Source organism: Protomyctophum parallelum, assembly GCF_964188405.1.
Source record: "Protomyctophum parallelum genome assembly, chromosome: 4".
In the NCBI taxonomy this organism is placed as follows: domain Eukaryota; kingdom Metazoa; phylum Chordata; class Actinopteri; order Myctophiformes; family Myctophidae; genus Protomyctophum; species Protomyctophum parallelum.
In genome coordinates, this window is record NC_139700.1 from 52,385,059 (window position 1) to 52,409,185 (window position 24,127).

General features: G+C 42.8%; 2 protein-coding genes across 3 annotated transcripts in view; one reads left to right on the forward strand and one right to left on the reverse strand.

Moving 5' to 3' along the window:
- e2f4 (E2F transcription factor 4) overlaps positions 1-22,796 on the reverse strand; it is a 23,303-nt gene extending 507 nt beyond the window's left edge. Inside the window, exons 1-12 of one of the 2 annotated variants that reach the window (XM_083762606.1) lie at positions 22,597-22,796; positions 19,007-19,116; positions 18,133-18,294; positions 15,591-15,634; positions 14,731-14,795; positions 13,801-13,977; positions 11,205-11,280; positions 10,371-10,523; positions 9,084-9,119; positions 8,452-8,496; positions 6,485-6,659; positions 1-406 (exon numbers count right to left, since the gene is read on the reverse strand). The exon at positions 1-406 is cut by the window's left edge and continues 507 nt beyond it. In XM_083762606.1, coding sequence (XP_083618732.1) covers positions 6,544-6,659; positions 8,452-8,496; positions 9,084-9,119; positions 10,371-10,523; positions 11,205-11,280; positions 13,801-13,977; positions 14,731-14,795; positions 15,591-15,634; positions 18,133-18,294; positions 19,007-19,116; positions 22,597-22,791 — 1,179 coding nt within the window. In that variant the 5' untranslated portion in view covers positions 22,792-22,796 and the 3' untranslated portion in view covers positions 1-406; positions 6,485-6,543. Of the gene's footprint in view, positions 407-6,484; positions 6,660-8,451; positions 8,497-9,083; positions 9,120-10,370; positions 10,527-11,204; positions 11,281-13,800; positions 13,978-14,730; positions 14,796-15,590; positions 15,635-18,132; positions 18,295-19,006; positions 19,117-22,596 lie in introns of both variants that reach the window. The other variant, XM_083762605.1, reaches the window with a different exon arrangement.
- dyrk4 (dual-specificity tyrosine-(Y)-phosphorylation regulated kinase 4) overlaps positions 1-24,127 on the forward strand; it is a 413,072-nt gene that overhangs the window by 255,386 nt on the left and 133,559 nt on the right. The gene's annotated exons all lie outside the window — the stretch shown is intronic.

Consider the following 24,127-nt stretch of genomic DNA (forward strand, 5'->3'; position numbering starts at 1 on the left):
ACGTGACTCCCTCACAAAGAGGAAAAGTAATGTCAATGCTGGGATAACTTTGACAGAACCTGAGTATAGGGCAGGCACGTAGCGTGGATTAAAATGTTGACTGGGGTCCACGCCACGGCCAAAATTGGTTAATATATAGCAATAGCATCAAAATCACTCCACACTCAGATCGGTGAAACAACAGGATCCACCCACTGTTTTCGACCGGCACCCGCCCCTCTAGACCAGAAATCACACAGGCTGGGGCAATCGTTCATAATCATGGGCCAAAAATTGTTATTTTGAACATCAAGCCCAGAGTTTGGGTGCATCCCTACCTGAGCAATAATAATAATAATAATAATAACTCACCCTACACTGATCCAATATGAAGATCAAATCAAACGGAGCATGATCAGAAAGGCAGCTTCATATACGGTAGGCAGAGAGATTACAGGAAGGATTACAGGAAGGAAAAACAGCAGTTGACTAATTGAACACGGGATCGACGCCACAACGTATAGGAAGGTGAGCAGTGATCATACAACGATCATACGTCATGACATGATTTCACTGCATCAACAAACAAAATACATGAGAAATACATAATTACATACATGACTTTGTACACACGCACACGTCTGTTTGAATAAAATAATAAATGGCATACATACATGTTACATTTGACAGAGGAGTCAAGAGCGGTGCACTGTTTGTTTTGATGTTGAAAGCCGATTCATACTCCCGTCGAGCGCTGACAATAGCCGACCTATAAGCTTTACAAGTAGAGCTGGGACTCGATTAAAAAAATTAATCTAATTAATCAGAGGCTTGCGATTAATTAATCTAGATTAATCGCATTTTAATCGCATATCAATATTCAACCCGAGAACAGCGAGAAACCTTTTTTTTTATGTTTTTTGGTATCCCAGTGAATCAATGAACAGTGACTGAGGATACCACTCATTTTCAACATTTTACTGTCATTAATATACCTGTTGTGGAAATAATAATAAAGTCACCCCATTCTGTGTTGCCTAGAACTGGAGGTCTGAAAAATAAATAGTAACAGTAACAAGTACATCTCAGTGACATCACAAAGCTGTACTTACTTCATATTGTTACTGTTTTTTGTCAGACCTCCAGTTCTAGGCAACACAAAATGGGGTGACTTTTTATTATTTCCAGTTTTCAGTACTATAGAAAAGCGCCCAGTGAGTAACGTTCCGCGGTGAAAAAAAAGGTTTAATTAATTTATCTGTAGTTAATCGCGATTCATTTTTCTGTAGTTAATTAATCTAAATTAATCGCAATTAGTCCCGGCCCTAGATATAAGTGATTTCGTTTGTTAAAATAAGTGTTAAATATCGCCTCTGTCGGGTGGGGAAAAACCTGAGTGGAATAGTAAGAGAGTGGTGACACGCTTTGATCTCGCCGCAAAGCGGGTGCCTTTATGGGCTATATAGTTCCAAACATTGGAACTATCCCATTGAGATAGAATGAGCACTTCCACATTCCATTGTTTACAATGGGAGTCAACGCTATAGTGACGCCACTCTCTTACTAGATTACTCAAGTAGCAGATCTGCAAGCTTGAAAAGCCATCGATTGGCGCTGCATTTCAAAGCTACCAGATCTGCTCCTTTTGATGCTCTTGTGTGACGCTATGGTCACGTCGTAGGCCAATCATTAGTTAAAACTAAAGATCTACAAGCTCATATCGCGCCACCGAGTGGCGCGATACGAGCTTGTAGGTCTGCTATTTCTTGAAAAATCGAAGAACGACTGACATTTTTAGAATCTGATCTCAGGTCAGAATGGGTTCATCAGACCAGTGCGTGTCCGGCGGAAACCTCGTATGAATCTGATCTCAGGTCAGAATGGGTTAATGGGTTGCTCAGTAACAGGGTTTCTCCCCCCTCGTCTCTCCTGCTCTTTAGTTTAAACAGAAGACACAATTTCAGAAGGATGCCAATGTTAGCCAATCCAATATCAGAAAAGCACATAGGATGCTTCCTGTGGACACGAGTGGTCACACGTGTCCCACATGCATGAGCGGAGTTCCTCAGGGCTCTATGCATGAACAGAGGGCTCTATGCCAAGGACTGTCTAAAGAGGACAAGAAGCGAAGACCGTAAGGGCGCCGCCATGTTGCTCACATGGTGAAACATGCGCAGTTGAGACCAAGGAAGCTGAACGAGGAAGTGTTGGCTGCATAAAGCCCATTGCGCATGTTTCTTTCCTTCCATGGAGCACCATGTGAGCAACATGGCGGCGCCCTTACGGTCTCCGCGTCCCGTCCTCTTTAGACAGTCCTTGCTCTATGCTAGTGCACATATGCTAGTGAACTGTCTGTTCACTAGCATAGAGCTAAGTTATTTCAGCGTTAAATATCTTCGCTGAGAATACCGTAGCTGATTGTAAGCTTGTATAGAGCCAATTGTAAGCTGTAGTGGATATAACAAAAATAATAACAATAATAGGGTGAAATTAAACGTTCCTGGTGTGTAAGGATTCTAAGTCTAAAAGATGACAGCGGAAGAAAATGCCATGTTTGTTTTCCTTTCGAGGTGAAGTAAAAAAAAATATTAAAAGAATACACGCTCAAAATAAAATAAGAGTAATGCGCGCTAAAATATACACATAATACAACGCGAGAGGTACAGAAGGGAAAAGTGAAAGCAAGGCTGGCTATGAATTGCATAAAGCCTTTCGGAGCATTTAGTGCTTTTTACATTTACTGAGGATCCCTTTGTAAAGACTTGTGACCAAAGTGAGGCTGTTTAGGCAGTAGTTATTTCACCCAAAGAGCCTCAGAAATCATCATTTGGTCCATTTGAATGAAATGAAGTCTCTCAAGCCAGTCTTATCTCTGCCACAATCCTTAACCCATTCTGACCTGAGATCAGATTGTAAAAAAGCTATGTTTTCTATGTCAGTCGTTCTTCGATTTTTCAAAAATAGCAGACCTACAAGCTCGTAGCGCGCCACTCGGTGGCGTGCTATGAGCTTGTAGATCTGCTATTTTTAAATAGCTAAAGCATAGCTTTTTCAGAAAACTGTCGGGATGTAGAAGACATTTATTTGAATCTGATCTCAGGTCAGAATGGGTTAAACGCTTCAGTCTATAATTCCATATATGCTAAAAGTCCAGAACGGGTCCAAACACCAAAATGGGTATCATGTTCACAAAAAAAGGTATTTTAAAATATCATAAGATATTTTGTATTAGCTAGCTAGGACTTTCCAGTAGGAGTATGACCCAAATGGTGCAACCAAATATAAATTTAAACCGTGATTACGTGATTAACAGCAAAGGGGAAATAATAAGACCCTTATTATTGGGGGATAAATGACCGCTTTATTTTAACCCATTTTGGGCAGAAACCCCTGTGGGTGTTTCAAGCATTATATTATACTTTAGCTATTGAAAAAAAAAAAACTGATCTACAGGCTATTTTTGAAAAATCGTGAAACTGTAGTACACATCTTTGAATTATATTCTTTCAGAGCTAACGTTTTTAACTCAAATCTTTGCTTCTTGGAACAACATATTTTTATAGGTGGGGGTCGGCGGCCAATTTATACAGATACATTTGGGGGTCCTTGACATGAGAATGTTTGAGAACTACTGACATAGGGTTTTGAAGACATTTGTAGAATAATTTCTCAGGGTCAAAATGGGTTAATACTCATTTTCAGAGATTCCAAAATACAGGGAACAGGCGGGGAAGCATTTGACATTGTGGAAGATGTCACGTCTTGTCTTGAGAGACTCCGTAAGATGTTATTTTTAACCCATTCTGAACGGGCACCCATTTTGGTGTCGGCATCATGTTATGCTTTAGCTATTTAAAAATAGCAGATCTACAAGCTCATATCGCGCCACCGAGTGGCGCGATACGAGCTTGTAGGTCTGCTATTTTTTGAAAAATCGAAGAACGACTGACATTTTTAGAATCTGATCTCAGGTCAGAATGGGTTCGTCAGACCAGCGTGTGTCCAGTGGAAACCTCGTATGAATCTGATCTCAGGTCAGAATGGGTTAAGCACCATGCCGAGCAGACTTTCAGCACCACACGTTAGCTTAAACAAAGACTGGACTCTACCCAGACAACAGCACTACTGCAACTGTGAGGTGTGTGTGAGATGAAAGATAACCTGATGTTAATTCCAAAAGCTGCAATCCGCAAAGGGTTTAGGTACTTTCCCCAAAGGGGAGAGAGAGCGGCGCTTGCCATTACTGTTAAGACCCCAGATTCAAACACCTACTTGTACTGCTCATCCAGGAGAGAACCACGGCTTTTAAAATGACATTGTATTCATTGAAATACGGATGGCAGCTTTCTATTTTTTTAACTCCGAGACGGTGCAAACAGATTCATTTAAAAAAACACCCAAGGAATTTACAGTGTAAGCATGCCATACATACACATATTACATAATACAAAACGTGTTTTCTTTTTTCCAGTCGTTGCTTACTTGTTGTCACCTATAATTGCTCTTGACTCCTCTCTGCGTTTATAATAAGTGGATAGTTTTCATGACTATAAACTTGTCTTTCTATGCTGGTAATACAAAATATATAATATATATTTATATTCTCTATGTAAACTAGGACAGTGCATGTTCAGACTAAAAAAATGTCCCGTGATGCGTTTGCGAGTCGGGGGTTGCCATGATGATGAGGGAGGTAACGGGGGTCGGGGGGGATCCAATAGCGTGCTCCGAATCATGATGAGGGAGGTACAGGGGTCGGGGTAATCCAATAGCGTGCTCCGAATCATGATGAGGGAGGTAACGGGGGTCGGGGTGATCCAATAGCGTGCTCAGAATCTTGACCTGATGCAAACGGTTTGTTCCGTTTCGTCCTTACCAGAGAAGTTCCCGGCAGAAAAGCCGACTTAAGTTTTATAGAGTACAGCCCGGACGACCGTTATATGTTAAAAAAAACCCGATATAGAGTAGGCTACCAAAGTCCTGACGTCACTCCTGCTACCCCCTTGGGTAGTCTCTTGCAAAGCCAGACAATATATATAGAACTACACCCCCCGAAATCCGAGCAAGGAAAGCTGCCATTTCGGTTCACGGAAATATATTCTGAAATATCTTTACATTTTATCGTTTTATTTCCATTTCTGCTAAGCAGCAAGCTATATAATATGCTGCCTTTGATGATTACGATTTATATTAGGATAAATGTGAGCGACTGTAAAGACGAAACGGAAGTGGGGAGGAGGCTTCACTTCCGCTTTCCACGAGAATACCCCCTGGGTCACGATAAGAGAAGAACTCTGTCATTCATGATCGAGTTACATTTGATATATTCATTCTCTTAACTCTTTGGATAAAATTAGTACTTAAAATTCACCCGGGTTGATTAACCCATTCTGACCGGGCACACATTTTGGTGTCAGCATCATGTTATGCTTTTTTAGCTATTGAAAAATAGCAGATCTACAAGCTCATATCGCGCCACCGAGTGGCGCGATACGAGCTTGTAGGTCTGCTATTTTTTGAAAAATCAAAGAACGACTGACATTTTTTAGAATCTGATCTCAGGTCAGAATGGGTTAATCAGACCAGTGTGTGTCCCAGTGGAAACCTCGTATGAATCTGATCTCAGGTCAGAATGGGTAGAAATAGCGCAGTGACTCGCGGGGACAGCGGACTCTAGCTAGCGGGGGTAATATCAGACTCCAGAGCTCTACAGATCGCTCTGGACGATACGTCAGCCGTGACCTTCGACCTTCGCGTTGACATCAGTATCGGCGTGCAATTATGCAGCCCACGTGCCGCCATGTTTTGACCACTTTCAACCTGGCTTCCCTATTTTAGGAGAAAACCTTAAAAAAAGGTTTACAATGTTGACAAAAATAGATGATTTACAAGCTCACACAATGCACCGCGTTTGGGACACATCGAGAGCTAATGGATCGGCTATTTTCGAAAGATTTTTTGAATAGGGCCGTGTGGTTCAAAATGAAATACATTTGTTTATGTTTATCTATCAAAATGTTACTTTGATTTGTATTAATTTGCTTGCTTGTGAGTAAAATGTCCGCGGATAGAAACTGGAATCAATTCTAAATATTTCAATTTGATTAGAAAAATGTGTCACTTTTTGACAAAATGTCAGCCAAAATATCGGCAATCGGTGATCTAGCACTTCTATTATAGAGAAAGCCTTCGGAACCAATTCACTCTCATTCACTCGCTCTCACTCACACACATACATTCACGCGCACACGCGCGCGCACACACACACACACACACACACACACACACACACACACACACTCACACTCACACTCACACTCACACTCCAAAAATAGATTTGCTTGCACGTGCGTTTGTGTGTGTCTCTTAATTTGATCCCTAGGAGAAACAAAAGCAGTCGAAGTAAAAAAAAAAAAAAAAGGGGGTTTTGTTCTTTGTCGCCTGTATTTACATCATCATCACTACAGGCCTGAGCTCACAGCGTGGCCTCGAGGCCTCGTCTCACCTCGCCTGGCGGTTAGGACGTGGTCGCGGGAGGGGGGGGATTGGAGGGGGGTCGGGGGGTCAGAGGTTGAGGATGGGGACGTCGAAGAGGTCACACAGTCCTTCCGTCTCGTCCAGGTTGTAGATGTAGTCGTGGTCGCCGGGCGGAGGGGACAGACGCAGGAGCGGAGAGAACACTGGCCCGCCGACGAGGAGATGAAACAGAATGACAGTTTAGACGTTTAGCAGGCGCTCAAAACCCAGAGCGACTGGCAGAAAGCAAGAACAACACATGGTGGTAATACATCGAATACATCTAGTCATCAAGGATCAGAAGCATGAGCTAAGAACATAACATCCATCTGACAGTAGAATAGCTGCACAATGAAACTATGATTATTTATACAGTATTCAGTATTTAAGTCCGACGTCATTTTGTAGTGCTACGTTACGTCCGGGTCCAAGTGGCACCAGCTCCCGTCCGCATTCCATTGTAAATAGAATATCTAAACGCGTGAATCTTTTTAAATTGACGTTATTTTTCAGAAAGGAAGCCATAGAGGGTTAAAATGGGTCTTAATGCTTCCAACTCAAGTAGAATTATTAATGTTTTGTACAAGTGTCCATGACAACAAAAATATATGATGTGGAGACAATAAAGACTATTATTATTATTGAAGGTGGCAACAGTCCATTTGCTCTGTAAAATATTTCGGGGGATATTTACAATGTGTGCAGGCTTGAGTATGTTGAATCTAGTTTGCATTAATGAGGATTTAGTTGACACAATCAAATAAAATGGCGATAGTATTCCATGTGGGGCAGACGGCCTGTCACAGCCAGATTTGGGAGAGCAGCGCAGCTTTGTTGTTGCGAGGAAAGCGGTAAAATGAGACTTTCGTGGTTGTTTTCGTCTCAAATTTAGTCCGACGGAGCGTCACAGTATAACTCTATGGGGACACAAAAGCGACACAAAAGTAGGACCCGGAAGTATCTCAGGAGGGGGCGCTCACGTCACAGCTAAAATGCTGAATAGAGTGCTATGTTTACATAAAATGCTTTCTAAATGACATGATATGACACTTGGTTGAATGCTGCCTGAAAATAGCCGATCTACAAGCTCACACAAGGTGTCGCAGAGCGATGCATTATGAGGTTGTAGATCGGCTATTTTCAGCAAGTGCCAAGATACATTTTAGTATAACACTATAAAACATTTTCAGGTGACACTAAATGAAAACTATTGAAGAGACTAAAACTAAAATATAAATGTGCTGACAAAAATAACACTGTATAAAGCTAAATAAAACCTCATGACTCGTGACAATAGAAACCTCTGCACTAGTCCCTTCCTAACATTTTAGTCTACTTTTTATTTGTTGATGAAATTGTCAATATATTTAGTCTCAGTTTTAGTCATCATAGCTTAGTTTTGATTTAATTTCCATTTCGTTTTTTGTCAGTGAAAAAAGGTAGTCGACGAACATTTTTGTCATAGTTTTAGTCAACGAAATCAACACTGTTTGAGTTGAGTACCACAGACGGAAAACAGTCTTAAGTCCAAATTTCATTCTGACCCCTCCACGAAAAGGCCTCGTTGTCCTGAACCCTTATACACAAGTAAGACGCGCAAACGCGTGAAGCGAACGCAGCTCGTAAATTGCAATAACAACAATTAGAATAAATTACGTACTTTCTTTTCTTTTTAGTTAGTAATTTTTTTAAGTTTTCTACTGTGTGTGTGTGTGTGTGTGTGTGTGTGTGTGTGTGTGTGGCTGCCCTCTGGTGGCAGGCGGGTGGTGTCACAGCGGGACAGACACACGGACACACACACAGACAGACAGACATGATCTGCAGGGTCTCATAGTTAGTGCTCACTGCATTCGCAATCACTGCGTTCGCAATTATGGATCAATAGTGTGGACTTACTGTTTTTAGTCTGTGGCATTCAATGATGTACTGTAGTTATGTGTGGACAAGCTAACTCACCTTCTGATGACATCAGGTCCTCCAACAAGTCTCCACTCATCATCTCTGTCAGAAAGAGACACCAGACATGAACTTCATGACGCCTCATTTTACAGTCAACACTTTTTCTTCGCCGGAGAATTCTTCAAAATAAAAGGCGCTAGAATGGCAGCAGATATGGCAGGTTTTACTCTGAAAAGCCCCTCACTTCAAACCATGAACGCAGCGTGCAATTTACGTGACATTTTTACTACAAATGTCTTAAAATCTAAACCAGTAGATTTTTCTAAAATGTAAGGAATAAATTTAAAAAAAAATCGCAAGCGTGGCACAAAGTGACTCGCTGTGAGCTTGTACATCTGCTATGTTTTATCCCATTCTGAACGGGAACCCATTTTGGTGTCAGCATCATGTTATGCTTTAGCTATTGAAAAATAGCAGATCTACAAGCTCATAGCGCGCCACCGAGTGGCTTGTAGGTCTGCTATTTTTGAAAAATCGAAGAACGACTGACATTTTTTTTAGAATCTGATCTCAGGTCAGAATGGGTTATAATCAGACCAGTGGTGTGTCCAGTGGAAACCTCGTAATGAATCTGATCTCAGGTCAGAATGTGTTAATAGCCAAGGTGTCGACGAGAGCACATGCTTTACCTTTCGTTGGGTCGAACATCTCAGTGAAGTCCAGCACTGGAAGAACAAGAGAACAGTCAACATTACGGTCACACATCCACCACTACTCTAATGTATGCAGTCAAAGTTCTTAGAAAGACGATAGAAAAGTACCCCACAGCAACTATTGTAAGAATTGTACTGTATCACGCTGTAAGTGTACTGTATGCTGTATTGGAAACGGCTTCAACTAGAGACAAGGCTCAAACATGGCTACTATATACTTGTTTGAACTAGAGACAAGGCTCAAACATGGCTACTATATACTTGTTGTTTGAACTAGAGACAAGGCTCAAACATGGCTACTATATACCTGTTTGAACTAGAGACAAGGCTCAAACATGGCTACTATATACTTGTTGTTTGAACTAGAGACAAGGCTCAAACATGGCTACTATATACTTGTTGTTTGAACTAGAGACAAGGCTCAAACATGGCTACTATATACCTGTTTGAACTAGAGACAAGGCTCAAACATGGCTACTATATACTTGTTGTTTGAACTAGAGACAAGGCTCAAACATGGCTACTATATACTTGTTGTTTGAACTAGAGACAAGGCTCAAACATGGCTACTATATACTTGTTGTTTGAACTAGAGACAAGGCTCAAACATGGCTACTATATACCTGTTTGAACTAGAGACAAGGCTCAAACATGGCTACTATATACTTGTTGTTTGAACTAGAGACAAGGCTCAAACATGGCTACTATATACTTGTTGTTTTAACTAGAGACAAGGCTCAAACATGGCTACTATATACTTGTTGTTTGAACTAGAGACAAGGCTCAAACATGGCTACTATATACTTGTTTGAACTAGAGACAAGGCTCAAACATGGCTACTATATACCTGTTTGAACTAGAGACAAGGCTCAAACATGGCTACTATATACTTGTTGTTTGAACTAGAGACAAGGCTCAAACATGGCTACTATATACTTGTTTGAACTAGAGACAAGGCTCAAACATGGCTACTATATACCTGTTTGAACTAGAGACAAGGCTCAAACATGGCTACTATATACTTGTTTGAACTAGAGACAAGGCTCAAACATGGCTACTATATACCTGTTTGAACTAGAGACAAGGCTCAAACATGGCTACTATATACCTGTTTGAACTAGAGACAAGGCTCAAACATGGCTACTATATACCTGTTTGAACTAGAGACAAGGCTCAAACATGGCTACTATATACCTGTTTGAGGAGCCGCCTAAATACAATTCACTGGATATTTTTTGACAAAGGGAAAAGTCCAACGCTCACTGTCAGAAGGATGCGACTTGATTGGTTCAAATACTGCAGGAGCCGAGGAAGAGGCGGATCCGTCCAATGAGGCGGACGACTGGAGCTGCTGAGTAACCAATGGCGTCGTAGCAGGGGGGTTGGTGGTGGGGGTGATTGACGTGCCATCCGCCACTGCTGGGATGAGAGAGAAAATCGCTAATTTGACTCTTCAAAAATAAATAAATATGTAAAACTCTGACTCGCTAAATCATGGGGTAAGTGATCACTATATTCCGTAACGAGCTCCAGCTATTTAACCCATTCTGAACGGGCACCCATTTTGGTGTTGGCATCATGTTATGCTTTAGCTATTGAAAAATAGCAGATCTACAAGCTCATATCGCGCCACCGAGTGGCGCGATATGAGCTTGTAGGTCTGCTATTTATTTATTTTAATCGAAGAACGACTGACATTTTTTTAATCTGATCTCAGGTCAGAATGGGTTAATCAGACCAGTGTGTGTCCAGTGGAAACCTCGTATGAATCTGATCTCAGGTCAGAATGGGTTAATAAAAACAGAAAAATAAAAAATAAATAAAAAGTAAAATAAAATAAATTCCTTGCTACCCATCCTTCCCACGAAAAAAAAAAAAAAAAAAAAAAAAAATCCCTACCTACTCAGCCCAAAAATGACAGCCAATCGGAAACCAAAGTTTTTGTTTTTTTAGGCCTTATCCAGGGATCTACTACACTCGACAATAACAATCTATATTATATACGCCAATGAGCACTAGGAATGATGCAGTAGATGCCGGCACAGTAAGCATAAGGGTGGACTGTCTGTGAATTAATTGGTTGGACCTCCATCTTACCTGTGGTGGAGGTGGCGTGGCTTACTGCTGCTGCTGCTGTGATGGAAGGAGTGGGGGTAGCTGACGCGGTGGGGGTCTGCACAGGATCCAGGAAGGGGACAAGAAAGACCAAAATGGTAAATGGTGCATTTATATAGCGCCTTTATCCAAGGCGCTTTACATAGATTGTGCATTACGTTCACCCATTCACACACACACATTCATACACCGATGGCGGCGGGCACATGCAAGGCACAAACCAGCACACTAGGAGCAATTAGGCGTTCAGAGTCTTGGTCAAGGACACTTCGATGCCAACTCTGGGGGAGCCCACAGGGTTCGAACTGGCAACCTTGCGGTTACCATCCGGTCACTCTACCCCTGAGCCACCGCCGCCCCAACACAGTGTTCATTTCATAGACTTAGGTGCTATTTAGACGAGGATGGTGTTCATATAAAACGTCAAAATAAAGTATCGTTTGCTGCTGTCATTTAGACGAGAACCGTGTTCTCAGGAGGTGAAAACGCAACGAAGTGAAACCGCCTCCCAGAGTGGAAATCTTTCAGAACGCCGTTTCCTATGGTCTCCATATAAACAGGCAAAACGGTGAATCCGCAAAACTTATGACATCATGGCTCACGTTGGCTCACAGCGCATATGTTTATTACATTGATGCAGAGCAATATCATTATGATATAATGGAGTTCCTGAACAAGCCTCCCTCCTCACCTACAAAGTGATGCTCATCAGCGATGTTGAATGTAAAACCATGATGTAAATAAAAAGCCTTGTGATAGACGGCAGCCGCGGCAGCAGCGTTTATTTAATAAATATATATCATCCCGTGGCGCGCCGAGTGTTGCGCCGCTTGCGTCTTCTTCTTGTACGTGGGTGACCTGTCTATTTGGCAGCCCGTTATCGCCACCTAGCGACAGTATAGCATAATAGCACATCATATCATAACGTGTGCGTTCTCGTGTAAAGGGTAAGAAAAAATGAGAAGGCAACAGGACTTTGACGTGTTATATGGAGATGGAGATGGTCGCCGTCTAAAAGAGGCCTAAAACTATGGCCAAACATGTTTGTCGACTGCCTTATTTCACTGACCAAATCTGAACAAACAAACAGAATAAAATCCAAGCTACGATGACTAAAACTATAAGATTAAAGGGATTGTGACATTAAAAAAAAGGTTTTGGAATTGTTCTTGTTTTTTTTTTGGTTTTCTAATCTCAATTGCACCCAAAGAACATGAACGTTTAACATTCAGTAGATTTTCTGTGATCTGGGGTTTTCTGGCTCAAACAGGTGCTCTGATTTGCAAATCCCATATATGTCAATGGGATTTGCCAGCAGATTCACTGTGTTGCCTGTTTTCATTGTAGCTCAAAAGGCTCAAAAAACCCCAAAGAAAACTTCAGACCACAGAAAATCCACTGAATGTTCAAAGTTCAGGTTTTTTGGGTGTAATTGAGGTCATAAAACCTAAAAGAAAAAAGAAAAATAAATGAAAATGAATGTCATTAAACCTTTAAATATATTGACAATGTGTGAGGGAGGGACTAGATTCAAGATTCAAGACTTTATTGCCATGTCAACAGAGCTGATTGGAATTTGTTTCAGTGCACTAAAAACATACATACAAAAAGACACATATTCACATCACATAAATCAGACAGTAGAACACGACAAAAGTACAGACATGCCAATGGAGAAGAGAACTAAAAGACAAGTCACGCTTGGCTGCGCTCTGAAAATAGCAGATCTACAAGCTAATACGTTTCAAAACAGCAGGCCAACGCGTGTGTGTGTGTGTGTGTGTGTGTGTGTGTGTGTGTGTGTGTGGGCAGGGACGTGCAAAGAGAAAATAGCAACCCAGCCCTCTTTAGCTAGTGGAGATGGGGTGTTTAACGACATGGATTCCTAATAGGGCCGGGACTAATTGCGATTCATTACGATTAATTAACTACAGAAAAATTTATGCATTAAAAAAAATAACGCATTTTAATCGCACTATTTTTTTCACCGCGGAACGTTGTCACTGGACAGTTTTCAGATGGACCTGCGCACCAAGTGTCCGTGTCCTATTCAGACAATAACACCACCAGAAACCGCAGACAGTTCACCAGACTGGGGGAAGCCGCTGAGATCACTTTGCTTGTCCCCGTGGATTGGAAATAGGATTTAAAAGGCTATCCGATGGTATCGTGGATTACAGCACAGTTGTGTGCAATTATTCAATAAAGAATTATTACCCCTATTAAGCTTAAACTTATGTATTCACTATTCATTGATTCACTAGTATACCAAAATCCATTTGAAGAAAAATTTGTTCAACGCAAAATGCTGCGTTCACGTTCAGGAGACTTCAGGAAAAAAGCTATTCTTCCTGAATGCTGCCTTCCGGTATGGCATGGAAAGGAACGGTAGTAGCGTTTGGCATTTCTTCAACTACAGTAAATGCTGCATTCGTGGTCTGGAGAGGGCAGTTGTTTTACAGACGGGTAAAAAGGGCAGGGGCTGAAGCCCCCTTTGATGTCTATGTGTGCACGTCCCTGTGTGTGTGTGTGTGTGTGTGTGCGTGTGTGCGTGTGTGTGTGTGTGTGCGTGCCGTACCGGCGTGTTGGAGGTAGTAAGCGTGGGCGCCGGGAGGTTCTGCAGGACGTCCTCTGGAGGCGGGACGGGCAGCACCACGGGGGAGGGGCTGGACGGGTCCTTGTTGACCAGCAGGACCTCGATGGGGCCGGAGGAACTCTTCAGACGGATCTGGTACTTCCTCTGGCCGTTCAGAACCTGGATGGACCAGGCAGAACACACACACACACACACACACACACACACACACACACACACACACACACACACACACACACACACACACACACACACACACACACACACACACACACACACACACACACACACACACACACACACACACACACACACACACACACACAGAAAAAAGTGTTGATTTTGACAGACACATTTTTAATTCTAGTTTTTTTTGGTCACAGTCTCTTGAATACCATAATTTCCGGACTATAAGCCGCGGCTTTTTACCCATGATTTGAACCCTGCGGCTTATACAACGGTGCGGCTAATCTATGGATTTTTACAGCTAACGCAGAGCCATCTCAGGCTCTGAGCTAACGTAGCTGCGGCTTATAGTCCGGTGCGGCTTGTATACAGGATTTTCCCTAAATTTGGCTGGTGCGGCTTATATTCAGGTGCGGCTTATAGTCCGGAAATTACGGTAGTTTTCACTTCGTTTTAGTCACATTTTACAACACACAACTTACAGACTCTGGTATGGGCACCTCTAGTTGTGTTCTTAACTTACAGACTCTGGTATGGGCACCTCTAGTTGTGTTCTTAACTTACAGACTCTGGTATGGGCACCTCTAGTTGTGTTCTTAACTTACAGACTCTGGTATGGGCACCTCTAGTTGTGTTCTTAACTTACAGACTCTGGTATGGGCACCTCTAGTTGTGTTCTACTTACAGACTCTGGTATGGGCACCTCTAGTTGTGTTCTTAACTTACAGACTCTGGTATGGGCACCTCTAGTTGTGTTCCGGTGGGAGCACGTATTGCTAGAAGAGTGTCGCCTGGAAGGGAAAATGATTATGAATACATGAAACCTTAACCCATTCTGACCTGAGATCAGATTCATACGAGGTTTCCACTGGACACACACTGGTCTGATTAACCCATTCTGGCCCGAGATCAGATTCTAAAAATGTCAGTCGTTCTTCGATTTTTCAAAAATAGCAGACCTACAAGCTCATAGCGCGCCACTCGGTGGCGCGCTATGAGCTTGTAGATCTGCTATTTTCCAATAGCTAAAACATAACATGATGCAAAATGGGTGCCCGGTCAGAATGGGTTATGGTGGCCGTACCTACTCTGGGGCAACATTATGCAAAAGAAAATATCCGATCTACAGACTACAAACACACAACACGTTGCAATGCGTAGAAGAGATGCAGAGGTCTAATAATACAGTAGATCCCCGTTGGACCGTTGAAGTATATAATATTGACAAAATAAACATAAAAACTCAAGATTTTATGTTTTACTCACTTAACCCATTCTGATTCTGAGATCAGATTAAAAAAAATCTATTACATCCTGACAGTTTCATTATTAACCCATTCTGACCTGAGATCAGATTCTAAAAGTGTCTTCGATTTTTCAAAAATAGCAGACCTACAAGCTCGTATCGCGCCACTCGGTGGCGCGATATGAGCTTGTAGATCTGCTATTTTTAAATAGCTAAAGCATAACATGATGCCAACACCAAAATGGGTGCCCGGTCAGAATGGGTTAAAGGTAGTGTGTTACCTTTACTGTAACTACAATAAATCAAAGCCTTTCCAAGATGACGAGAACGTAGAGCTTACCTTTGAAAGCTCCACACAGATCCTCATGCTTCACATAAGCCATAGTACGTGTGTGTTAAGGTCCAATGTGTGACTATGGTCAGAAGTTATAAATGAGAAAAACATCACTGAAAAGATGGAAACCTCATGTCGTTTGGAGCTTTAACCCATTCTGACCTGAGATCAGATTCATACGAGGTTTTCCACTGGACACACACTGGTCTGATGAACTCATTCTGACCTGAGATCAGATTCTAAAGAAATGTCAGTCGTTCTTCGATTTTTCAAAAAATAGCAGACCTACAAGCTCGTATCGCGCCACTCGGTGGCGCGATATGAGCTTGTAGATCTGCTATTTTTCAATAGCTAAAGCATAACATGATGCTGACACCAAAATGGGTGCCCGGTCAGAATGGGTTAATGGATTCGCTACGTTTGATGCTTGCGTGTGACGCTGTACTAGTATGATCAAATATTAATTTTCCCGTCATTGTCAATGGCGTTTACAAAACAAACATTAAACCTGTGTTTAGGAGGGGCCTAGTGCCCCTCAGAAATACCTAAAGATGTCTCCACATGTCATGGGCCTCCTACGGGTGTAATCATAAAGACGCGTGGACGCAAAGCCAACCTCAGACTGCCGAGGGCTGCTGTGGGGCCATTTAGAGGGTGCACACACAGCACAGAACGGATGTTGTGGGCGTCCATCTTAACACATTCTGACCTGAGATCAGATTCATACGAGGTTTCCACTGGACACACATTGGTCTGATTGACCCATTCTGACCTGAGATCAGATTTAAAAAAATGTCAGTCGTTCTTAGATTTTTCAAAAATAGCAGATCTACAAGCTCATAGCGCGCCACCGAGTGGCGCGCTATGAGCTTGTAGATCTGCAATTTTTTGAGTGGTGCAACCACTCCTACAACCAGCTTGCAATGTCCGTGTACCTGTGTGTGTACCTGTAACTATGAGCACCAGTAGTGTGCGCATGCGTGCATCAGTGGTGTGCGCACATACGTGTGTGTGTAGTGCCGTGCATGAACGCGCGCACGCACGTGTGTGTGTAGTGCCGTGCATGAACGCGGTATGCTGCGTCGTAGCCCGGTTCCATTGTTTTTTTATGAACGGTTCCGCAAACGGATCTCATCAGTCATAATTTAGCTCCGCTGTGTCTGTGCAAGTGTTCATGCATACAAGCGGCTGTGGTGACGTCACGTCACCTACACGAGTCAGTGGGAGAGGGGGATCTGGGAGAAATGAGGAAGCGGCACGCCCACATGAAGCAAGGAGCAAGCGTGTGTAACCGGAGCGAGCGAGACAACTAGAGGGGGAAAGGCAACTAGAGGGGGAAAAATGTCTAAAAGACCGCAAAAAAGTAAAGTATGGTTACACTTCCACAGAGAGGCAAATGCTTTCAATGCAAAGTGCATAAAATGTCAGTCCATCGTGTCATGTAAAGGTGGTTGCACGTCCGCAATGAGAAAGCATCTCAAGTCGATGCACGGCATTAGTCTAGGGCTCACATGCAAAGTGTTTGATAGCCTTCGGAAAGAAGCCGTGCCCGGCCCCGCAGCAACACAGCCTTCGGGGGGAGAGGCTGATGATGAAGACGCCGCCGACAAAGAGGCTGCTGGTTCACTTTCCCCAGGCTAGTAACATTAGATATTACTCATTTCTACTGAGCTTTTTATTATACTTTATTGTTTAACTGTTTATGGTGTTAATTTAGAACACGTCTGTCTGTGACAGTCTGTCTGATATTTTATGAATCACGTTAACAGTAACTAGAGCCATGAATAAAACAATCATTTTTATCTGCACTTATTTACAAAATACTAGCAGTAGCAAATCAACTGCTTTTAAATTGGCTCTAAATTAATCGTTCATGAATATAATGTTATATTTAACCAAAAATGTACAATGACACAGATGCTTTCATGGTTCTAATGTTTTACAACCTGAGGCTAATTTTACAAATACCTAGTAGTTCTCAAAGTAGTTCATAATTTCCAAGCACTTCAAGATGTTTAAAAAAAGAGTCTACAGTACAGTAACTATAACAATAAATGTGTAGTTGCACCACTCAGTTCACACAGGTGTGATTTTTTCAATAGATAAAGCATAACATGATGCTTAACACCAAAATGGGTTCCCGTTCAGAATGGGTTAATGCAAATAAATAGCGTCAATGCTAGCGAGCTAAACTATAGCCATCATTGCTCTAGAAAGTGCCAATGTTTCCATCTAGACCACCGGATAATCAGCGAAGACCTCCGAACATCGCACGTTTTATCCAAACCATGGAGAGCTCCGTAGATTTCGAGTTATTCAGCTTTTTAGTCAGCCTGTATAATGGGATGCGGACGGGGGCGAGGTTGCACAACTCGGTCTAGGATCGCTAAAGAAGGAAAGGCCGGGCCAAAATAATAATGAAAAAATAGAATCGGTTTGATATCAATAATAAAGCTTATCTGACGGATCAATCCGCCAGGAGCGGAAGGTTAATTACATTCCTTATGGCGGAGCGTTACGTCACAAGCAGTAAGTGTGTTAAGGATATGGGCTGTTGTTGGAGTCGTCGGTGACGTTCCTGATGCTCTGCTGAACCCAGACCCTCTGCTGGTCCAGCTCATTCTCCCTCATGGTCAGGTCATCCAGCTCCGCCTTCAGGTCCATCAGCTTGTCGGCGATCTCCCGCGTGTTGCAGCCTGGACCTACACCCCTGAGAGAGAGAGAGAGAGACACAGCGCGACAGACACACACACACACACACACACACACACACACACACACACACACACACACACACACACACACACACACACACACACACACACACACACACACACACCAAGAGCAAGTTAGATCAATGGTTCTCAACCTTTCATTTGGTCATAGTTGGTCTAGCTGCTCTTTTATTGAGACATGCTACTAGATCCTGTGGTACTAGTAAAACACATCTAAACACAAACAAACATCTCCACAAACATCCCTGTCTTTTTTTAACCTATTTAGACCCGAGGACGATTCTACAAATGTCTTCTAAATCATGAGAGTTTTATGAAAAAAAAAACTATGTTTCTATGTCAGTCGTACTCAAACATTTTCATGTCAAGGACCCCCAAGATTGTATGTAATTGGCTGACGACCCCCATCTGAAAACATGTTGTTCCAGGGACCACCCGGAAGCAATGATACGAGTCAAAAACGTCAAAAAGGTTTGCGCCACATTTTCACAATTTTTCAAAAATAGCAGACCTACAAGCTCTACAAGCAGGCAATTAGTATAAAGATGTACCTTTTCTCACTGACTGATGGAGGTATTCCTAGTTCATACAGTTTATCAGACACAGCGAATTGGCAGCGCAAAACCAAGAACTCTCACTTTTACAGAATATTTAATAAAAAATAAAGCGCTAAGGAGGAGGACTCACTTCCACTGGATGCTGTTCTTGGATTTCTTCTCTATTAAGCCGATCCCTTCCAACACGTTGGTGATGTCGTAGATCCGTCGCTTCTGGCGCACCGCTAGAGTGTCTGCTGCCTGGAGGACGGAAAACAAGGAGCGGAATCAGTATTGTTTTTCTGCAGGAAATTTCGTTAGTCTCTTCATTAGTTTTCATTTAGTCTGTCACATTTTAGTCACCCGGAATGTTTTAGTGTTAGTCTAGTTTTAGTCTACAGTTGATTTAGTCGACTAAAATGTGTTTTGGCGGGCCTTGATGCCATCGGAATGATTTTACACTTGCTGAATATTCGGCCGCAGAAACTATTCAGCAGAAAATATATCACCGAATAGTGTATGCAATTAATGCATTCAATAGAGCCGAATAAATGTTTTATGGACCCATAATAGTGCTTATTATTTAAGTTACGTTTTGCCATAACCATTTATTTTGCCATAAATCAGGTAGCTTTAAGGTATGGCCATGACAGCAATTGTAGGAAAAAAATATATATAATATTAATCATATTCGGTTTTCGGCCAACTGTTTCCTATATTCGGTTTCGGGCAAGATTTACCCTTTTGGTGAATCCCTAATTATAAGTCTGCAAATTAATATTGAATTTTAATTCTAAATATTAGTTTTGATATATTCTTTGGCTAATTGGCCAGCCCTAGCTGACATTAACCCATTCTGACCGGGCACCCATTTTGGTGTCAGCATCATGTTATGCTTTAGCTATTTAAAAATAGCAGATCTACAAGCTCATATCGCGCCACCGAGTGGCGCGATACGAGCTTGTAGGTCTGCTATTTTTGAAAAATCGAAGAGCGACTGACATTTTTAGAATCTGATCTCAGGTCAGAATGGGTTCGTCAGACCAGTGTGTGTCCGGCGGAAACCTCGTATGAATCTGATCTCAGGTCAGAATGGGTTAAACACGACCCTATCATGCATGATGATGAAGTGCAGTTCCAGAGGCTTGTTGACGACAGTCAACAAGTCACGCCACAACAACAATAAAAACCCACACAAAGCTGACTTTGCTTGAACTGCATGGACGAAGGAATGAATCAATGAGGACATTTGATAAAATGATGTCATGTGAACTGTTCCGAGAAAGACTGTTATGGAGTCTAGAGTCATTATCAGTCCCGGCCATATGGCTGGCTGGCTGGCTGGCTGTCACTCCTCCGCTGTAGTGTGATCACGTAGGGCGTTGAATTACGAAAAAAACATAACATTTTTAAACATGCGAGATAGAGGTTTCTGCCAAGCAAGAATTAAATATATCCTATGATATATCACTATTCCTTTGATGTTCCTTTTTAGGATAACATCCCTATCAGACAAACTAGTTGTTATTGGGGTTTGTACTTTGTAGACACTTCTCTTAAAATGCACTAATAATTCCACGCTTGATGTTTGGGTCATGACCTTTTAGTTCACTTCCCGAAAGCAGGCATTGGTAGGAAGCGTTTGCGGGCGGGGGGCAGGGAGGGCAGGGAGGGAGTGGGACCCCTGTCCCGCAGGGCAGCAGGGAGGGCAGTGAGGGAGTGGGACCCCTGTCCCCCAGGGCAGCAGGGGGCCACGTGGTTCACGTGTATAGACATGCAGGGAGCAACAAAAGATGACCCACTTTTTAAACGGTGGCTCGGCAGGAGGGCAGAGTCTCCTCTTCAAGTTCACTGGCCCCCTCACACACACACACACACCAGCGAGCCAGAGCCAGCCAGAGGTGAAACACTTCATCGAACACCGATACATTTAACCGATAATAATAAATAACTAAAATCACACCCTGGCCTTGTGAAGTGAGGCTGAGGGGCGCTTTCATCATCATCATCATCATCATATTCGTCATCTAATTTTGGCCAATCACAATTTGCGTCCTCACTTTTCACTTTTTTTTCTCCATACGTGTTGCGAGCTTGTAGATCGGCTATTTTCACTACTTTTCTGCCACACTGTTTTGTGACAAACTATATATAAAACAAGTAATCCTCCCCATGTAACCTTATTTCCACTCTGGGATGTATTGTAAACAAATCCATATATATATACTCGAGTCAAGTACTTACTCCCACCTCCCTTCTGGCTCAGAAGCACCATGGGTCCGGTGGAGGACACCCTGACACATGGTCAGATGGGGCTACAAAAGGCTGAGGCTGGACAGCAGACGGCTGGATTTTGAATTTCTCTAACTATAAACTTTCATGACAGCAGACAGCCTAAGTACAAATATAATTTATGAAAAGCTACTACAGTGAAGTCTGTTCACAGAAGTTGTTGTAGGATATGTGGGGATTATCTGACGAGGTACCATTTGAGGGGGCAAAACCTTACATATATTAAATAATACTAAATTGTTTATAGGGTCAATATAAGTAATATAATATAGCCTTTACACAGGAGTATCTTTTTATATTCTTCCAAAAAGAATACAAACAGCCAATAGCATATTACAAAGTTATCCCCCTCACTGGGGAAAATTCCGGGAGGAAAAACGGGCACGCACCGGGGTGAGTCTTCTTGTTACCCTACAAAACCGGCCCAACCATCTATGAATGTGGGGAAGAGGACCATACGATGCAGCACTGCTTCGTCTGCCCTCTACTACCCAACCCTAGCAGCTTAAAATATCTCGCAGAGTTCAACAATAATGCAAAAGAGACTGTGTAAACTAAATAAATGGGAAACTGTCATCTAACCACATGGTTCAAAGACACGAAAAGAAGAAGTACTTACTATTATTACTGCAGTGCAAACAAGTAATTACTTGATAGCATCAAAATTTGGTTTAAGCACTTTAACCCTATTGTATACTATATTGAGTCACACAGATACATAAAAATAGAATATTTGTCCAAATAATCTTTTTGTGAGGTCCTGAAAATGCACTGCATGTCACAGGTTGGCGTTGACAGCAAGTCGCTAACAATTAGATTATTAAACAAAGTCTTAAATTGACACAGATGAAGAGGATAACCCAGATAGTCCATAGAACTGCCGCATAGCTGCAATATTGGTGAGTTTATTGCCGTCTCTAATACAAGCAGATGTTTCGTGAATGGGCTGTCAATGGATGAGTTGCGACTCGTTGCATGCAGATAGCATCTTAGGGGCCGTCCACACACTGAGCACAATAACTATCAAACTAATAACTATATATCTAAATATTAAAAACCGATATTTTTTGTATTATTTGTAGTTATAGCGCTGGGTGTGGACGGCCTCTCTTTAAGTCACCGGCTGGGGCTGACAACTATAATAAGAGCTGATCTGCAAGCCTTCTTTTCGGGGCAAAGGCGCGACACTTGAGTCGCTGCATGCGAGCGTAAAGTGTAAAGTGTGGCTTGCGTTGCATTGTGGCTACAACAACTAGCTTTAGCAGCAGCACCGTTTGAAATGAATGGGGTCGGATTGAAGCCTCTGACTCGAGTGAAAGAAGAAAGGCAGAAACAAGCTCTCTCTCTCTCTCTCTGCGGCCAGATGGCATCCACCCATGCATGCCATGCATGGTGTTGTGTGGATCAGAACCCACAACAAAGACCCACAGGCAGCACTTCTCCACTCACCGCCTTCAGGTCCAGCACCCCGTCCTTGGCTTCCTGCAGCAGGGTGACGAACTTGGTGGTGAGCAGACCCAGGCTCTTCTCGTGGCGGCTCGGGGTCTGCGGCTCGACCGGGTTCGTGCCGCCGGACGCCGGCTCCACAGCCGCCGAGGCGCCGCCGCCGGTCCTGGTTCCTCCACTAGGCTCGATCTCCATCATCCTTCCTCCTCCTCCTCCTCTCCCTCAATGATCCTCCACACACACCACCGACCGGACCGAGGGAGCCACCCGGAGCCAAATGACCGCTGCACACACACCACAACGGTGCCTCGGTCAGGATCTTCCCCCCCGACCCCCCGGCCTCCTCCTGACTGCGATGAATAGTTCCGAGCCCCAAAACAAAACAAAAAGAATGTTGTTTTTGTGTTTGTTACCCACTCCAGTATGAAACCCCTCCTCCACCGCAGCAGAGGTTCGGCATCGGTTCTTTTATGACTGTGCTGCTGCTGCTGCTGCTGGTCCGGTTCCGTTTCAAACTGGGTTTGTTTTATTGTTATTCTGCAGCGGAATACATTTCCACCGCATGCATGTTGGTTTCAAAGAGCGAGACGGTCTGCTCTACTCCGAACAGAGAGAAGAGCCGTTGAACCACTGTTGCCAGGTTTTGCGAGAGAAACAAGCCAACCCAGGTTTATGATGAAAACCAAAACAACAAGCCCAAAAGAAGCGACTATGCACAATGTTTTCAGGTGTGGCACGGGTCTACACTCAAATCATGTTTAGGTTTTTGATGAATTGAACAATGTGGACCCTGTTGTAAACAAGTGTAATGCTTAATTGGGTCGTCCAATCACAGTTAACAGTCTTTGTATTGAGTTTGTGCTTGAAATGTACTGTAAACTAAATTCTGCAAACTGTTAATAAATATTTCAATCAATCAATCAAAAGGTTTTACATAATAATTTTAGGGGTCCTTCCTTGACATGAAAATTAAATTGAGAATCACTGGTTTAAACAACATTATGAAACAAGCCCAAAATAAGAAACAACGCTTTAGAAACAATCCCCCAAAAACGCAGCAAAACCCTCTACTACCAATATATTTAAAAAAAAGCAACTTAACAGGAAATACTGGAAAGCATAAAGCTGCCAAAAAACAAGCCCGGACTTTCTTATAAAAAGCGGACATGGCAACCCTGCCGTTGAACACGCGGGGGATGCTGGGATGGATGGGTCCCGGCGAGGGAGGGAGGGAGCGTCTGGAAAGAGTCGGGCGACGTAAATAACGTTTAGGATAACGTTATTTAAAAATGACGTTCTTGAGAAAAGACGATGTTTTAGTTGCGTCCGGATATTATTGTATAATAATAATAATGGGTTACCTACCGCTCCAGAAAGGTAGACCGTCCTAGCGTCGTGTCGGCAGGTTGGTGTTTTCGTTATCAGAACGGAGGACTCTTGTGTGACGCTCCCTTGGACCCTTACCAACTCAAACAGGCCGAGGGACCGTCTGTCAACAGTCTGGCAATTCAGTAAAGATTACAATTTAAACTTT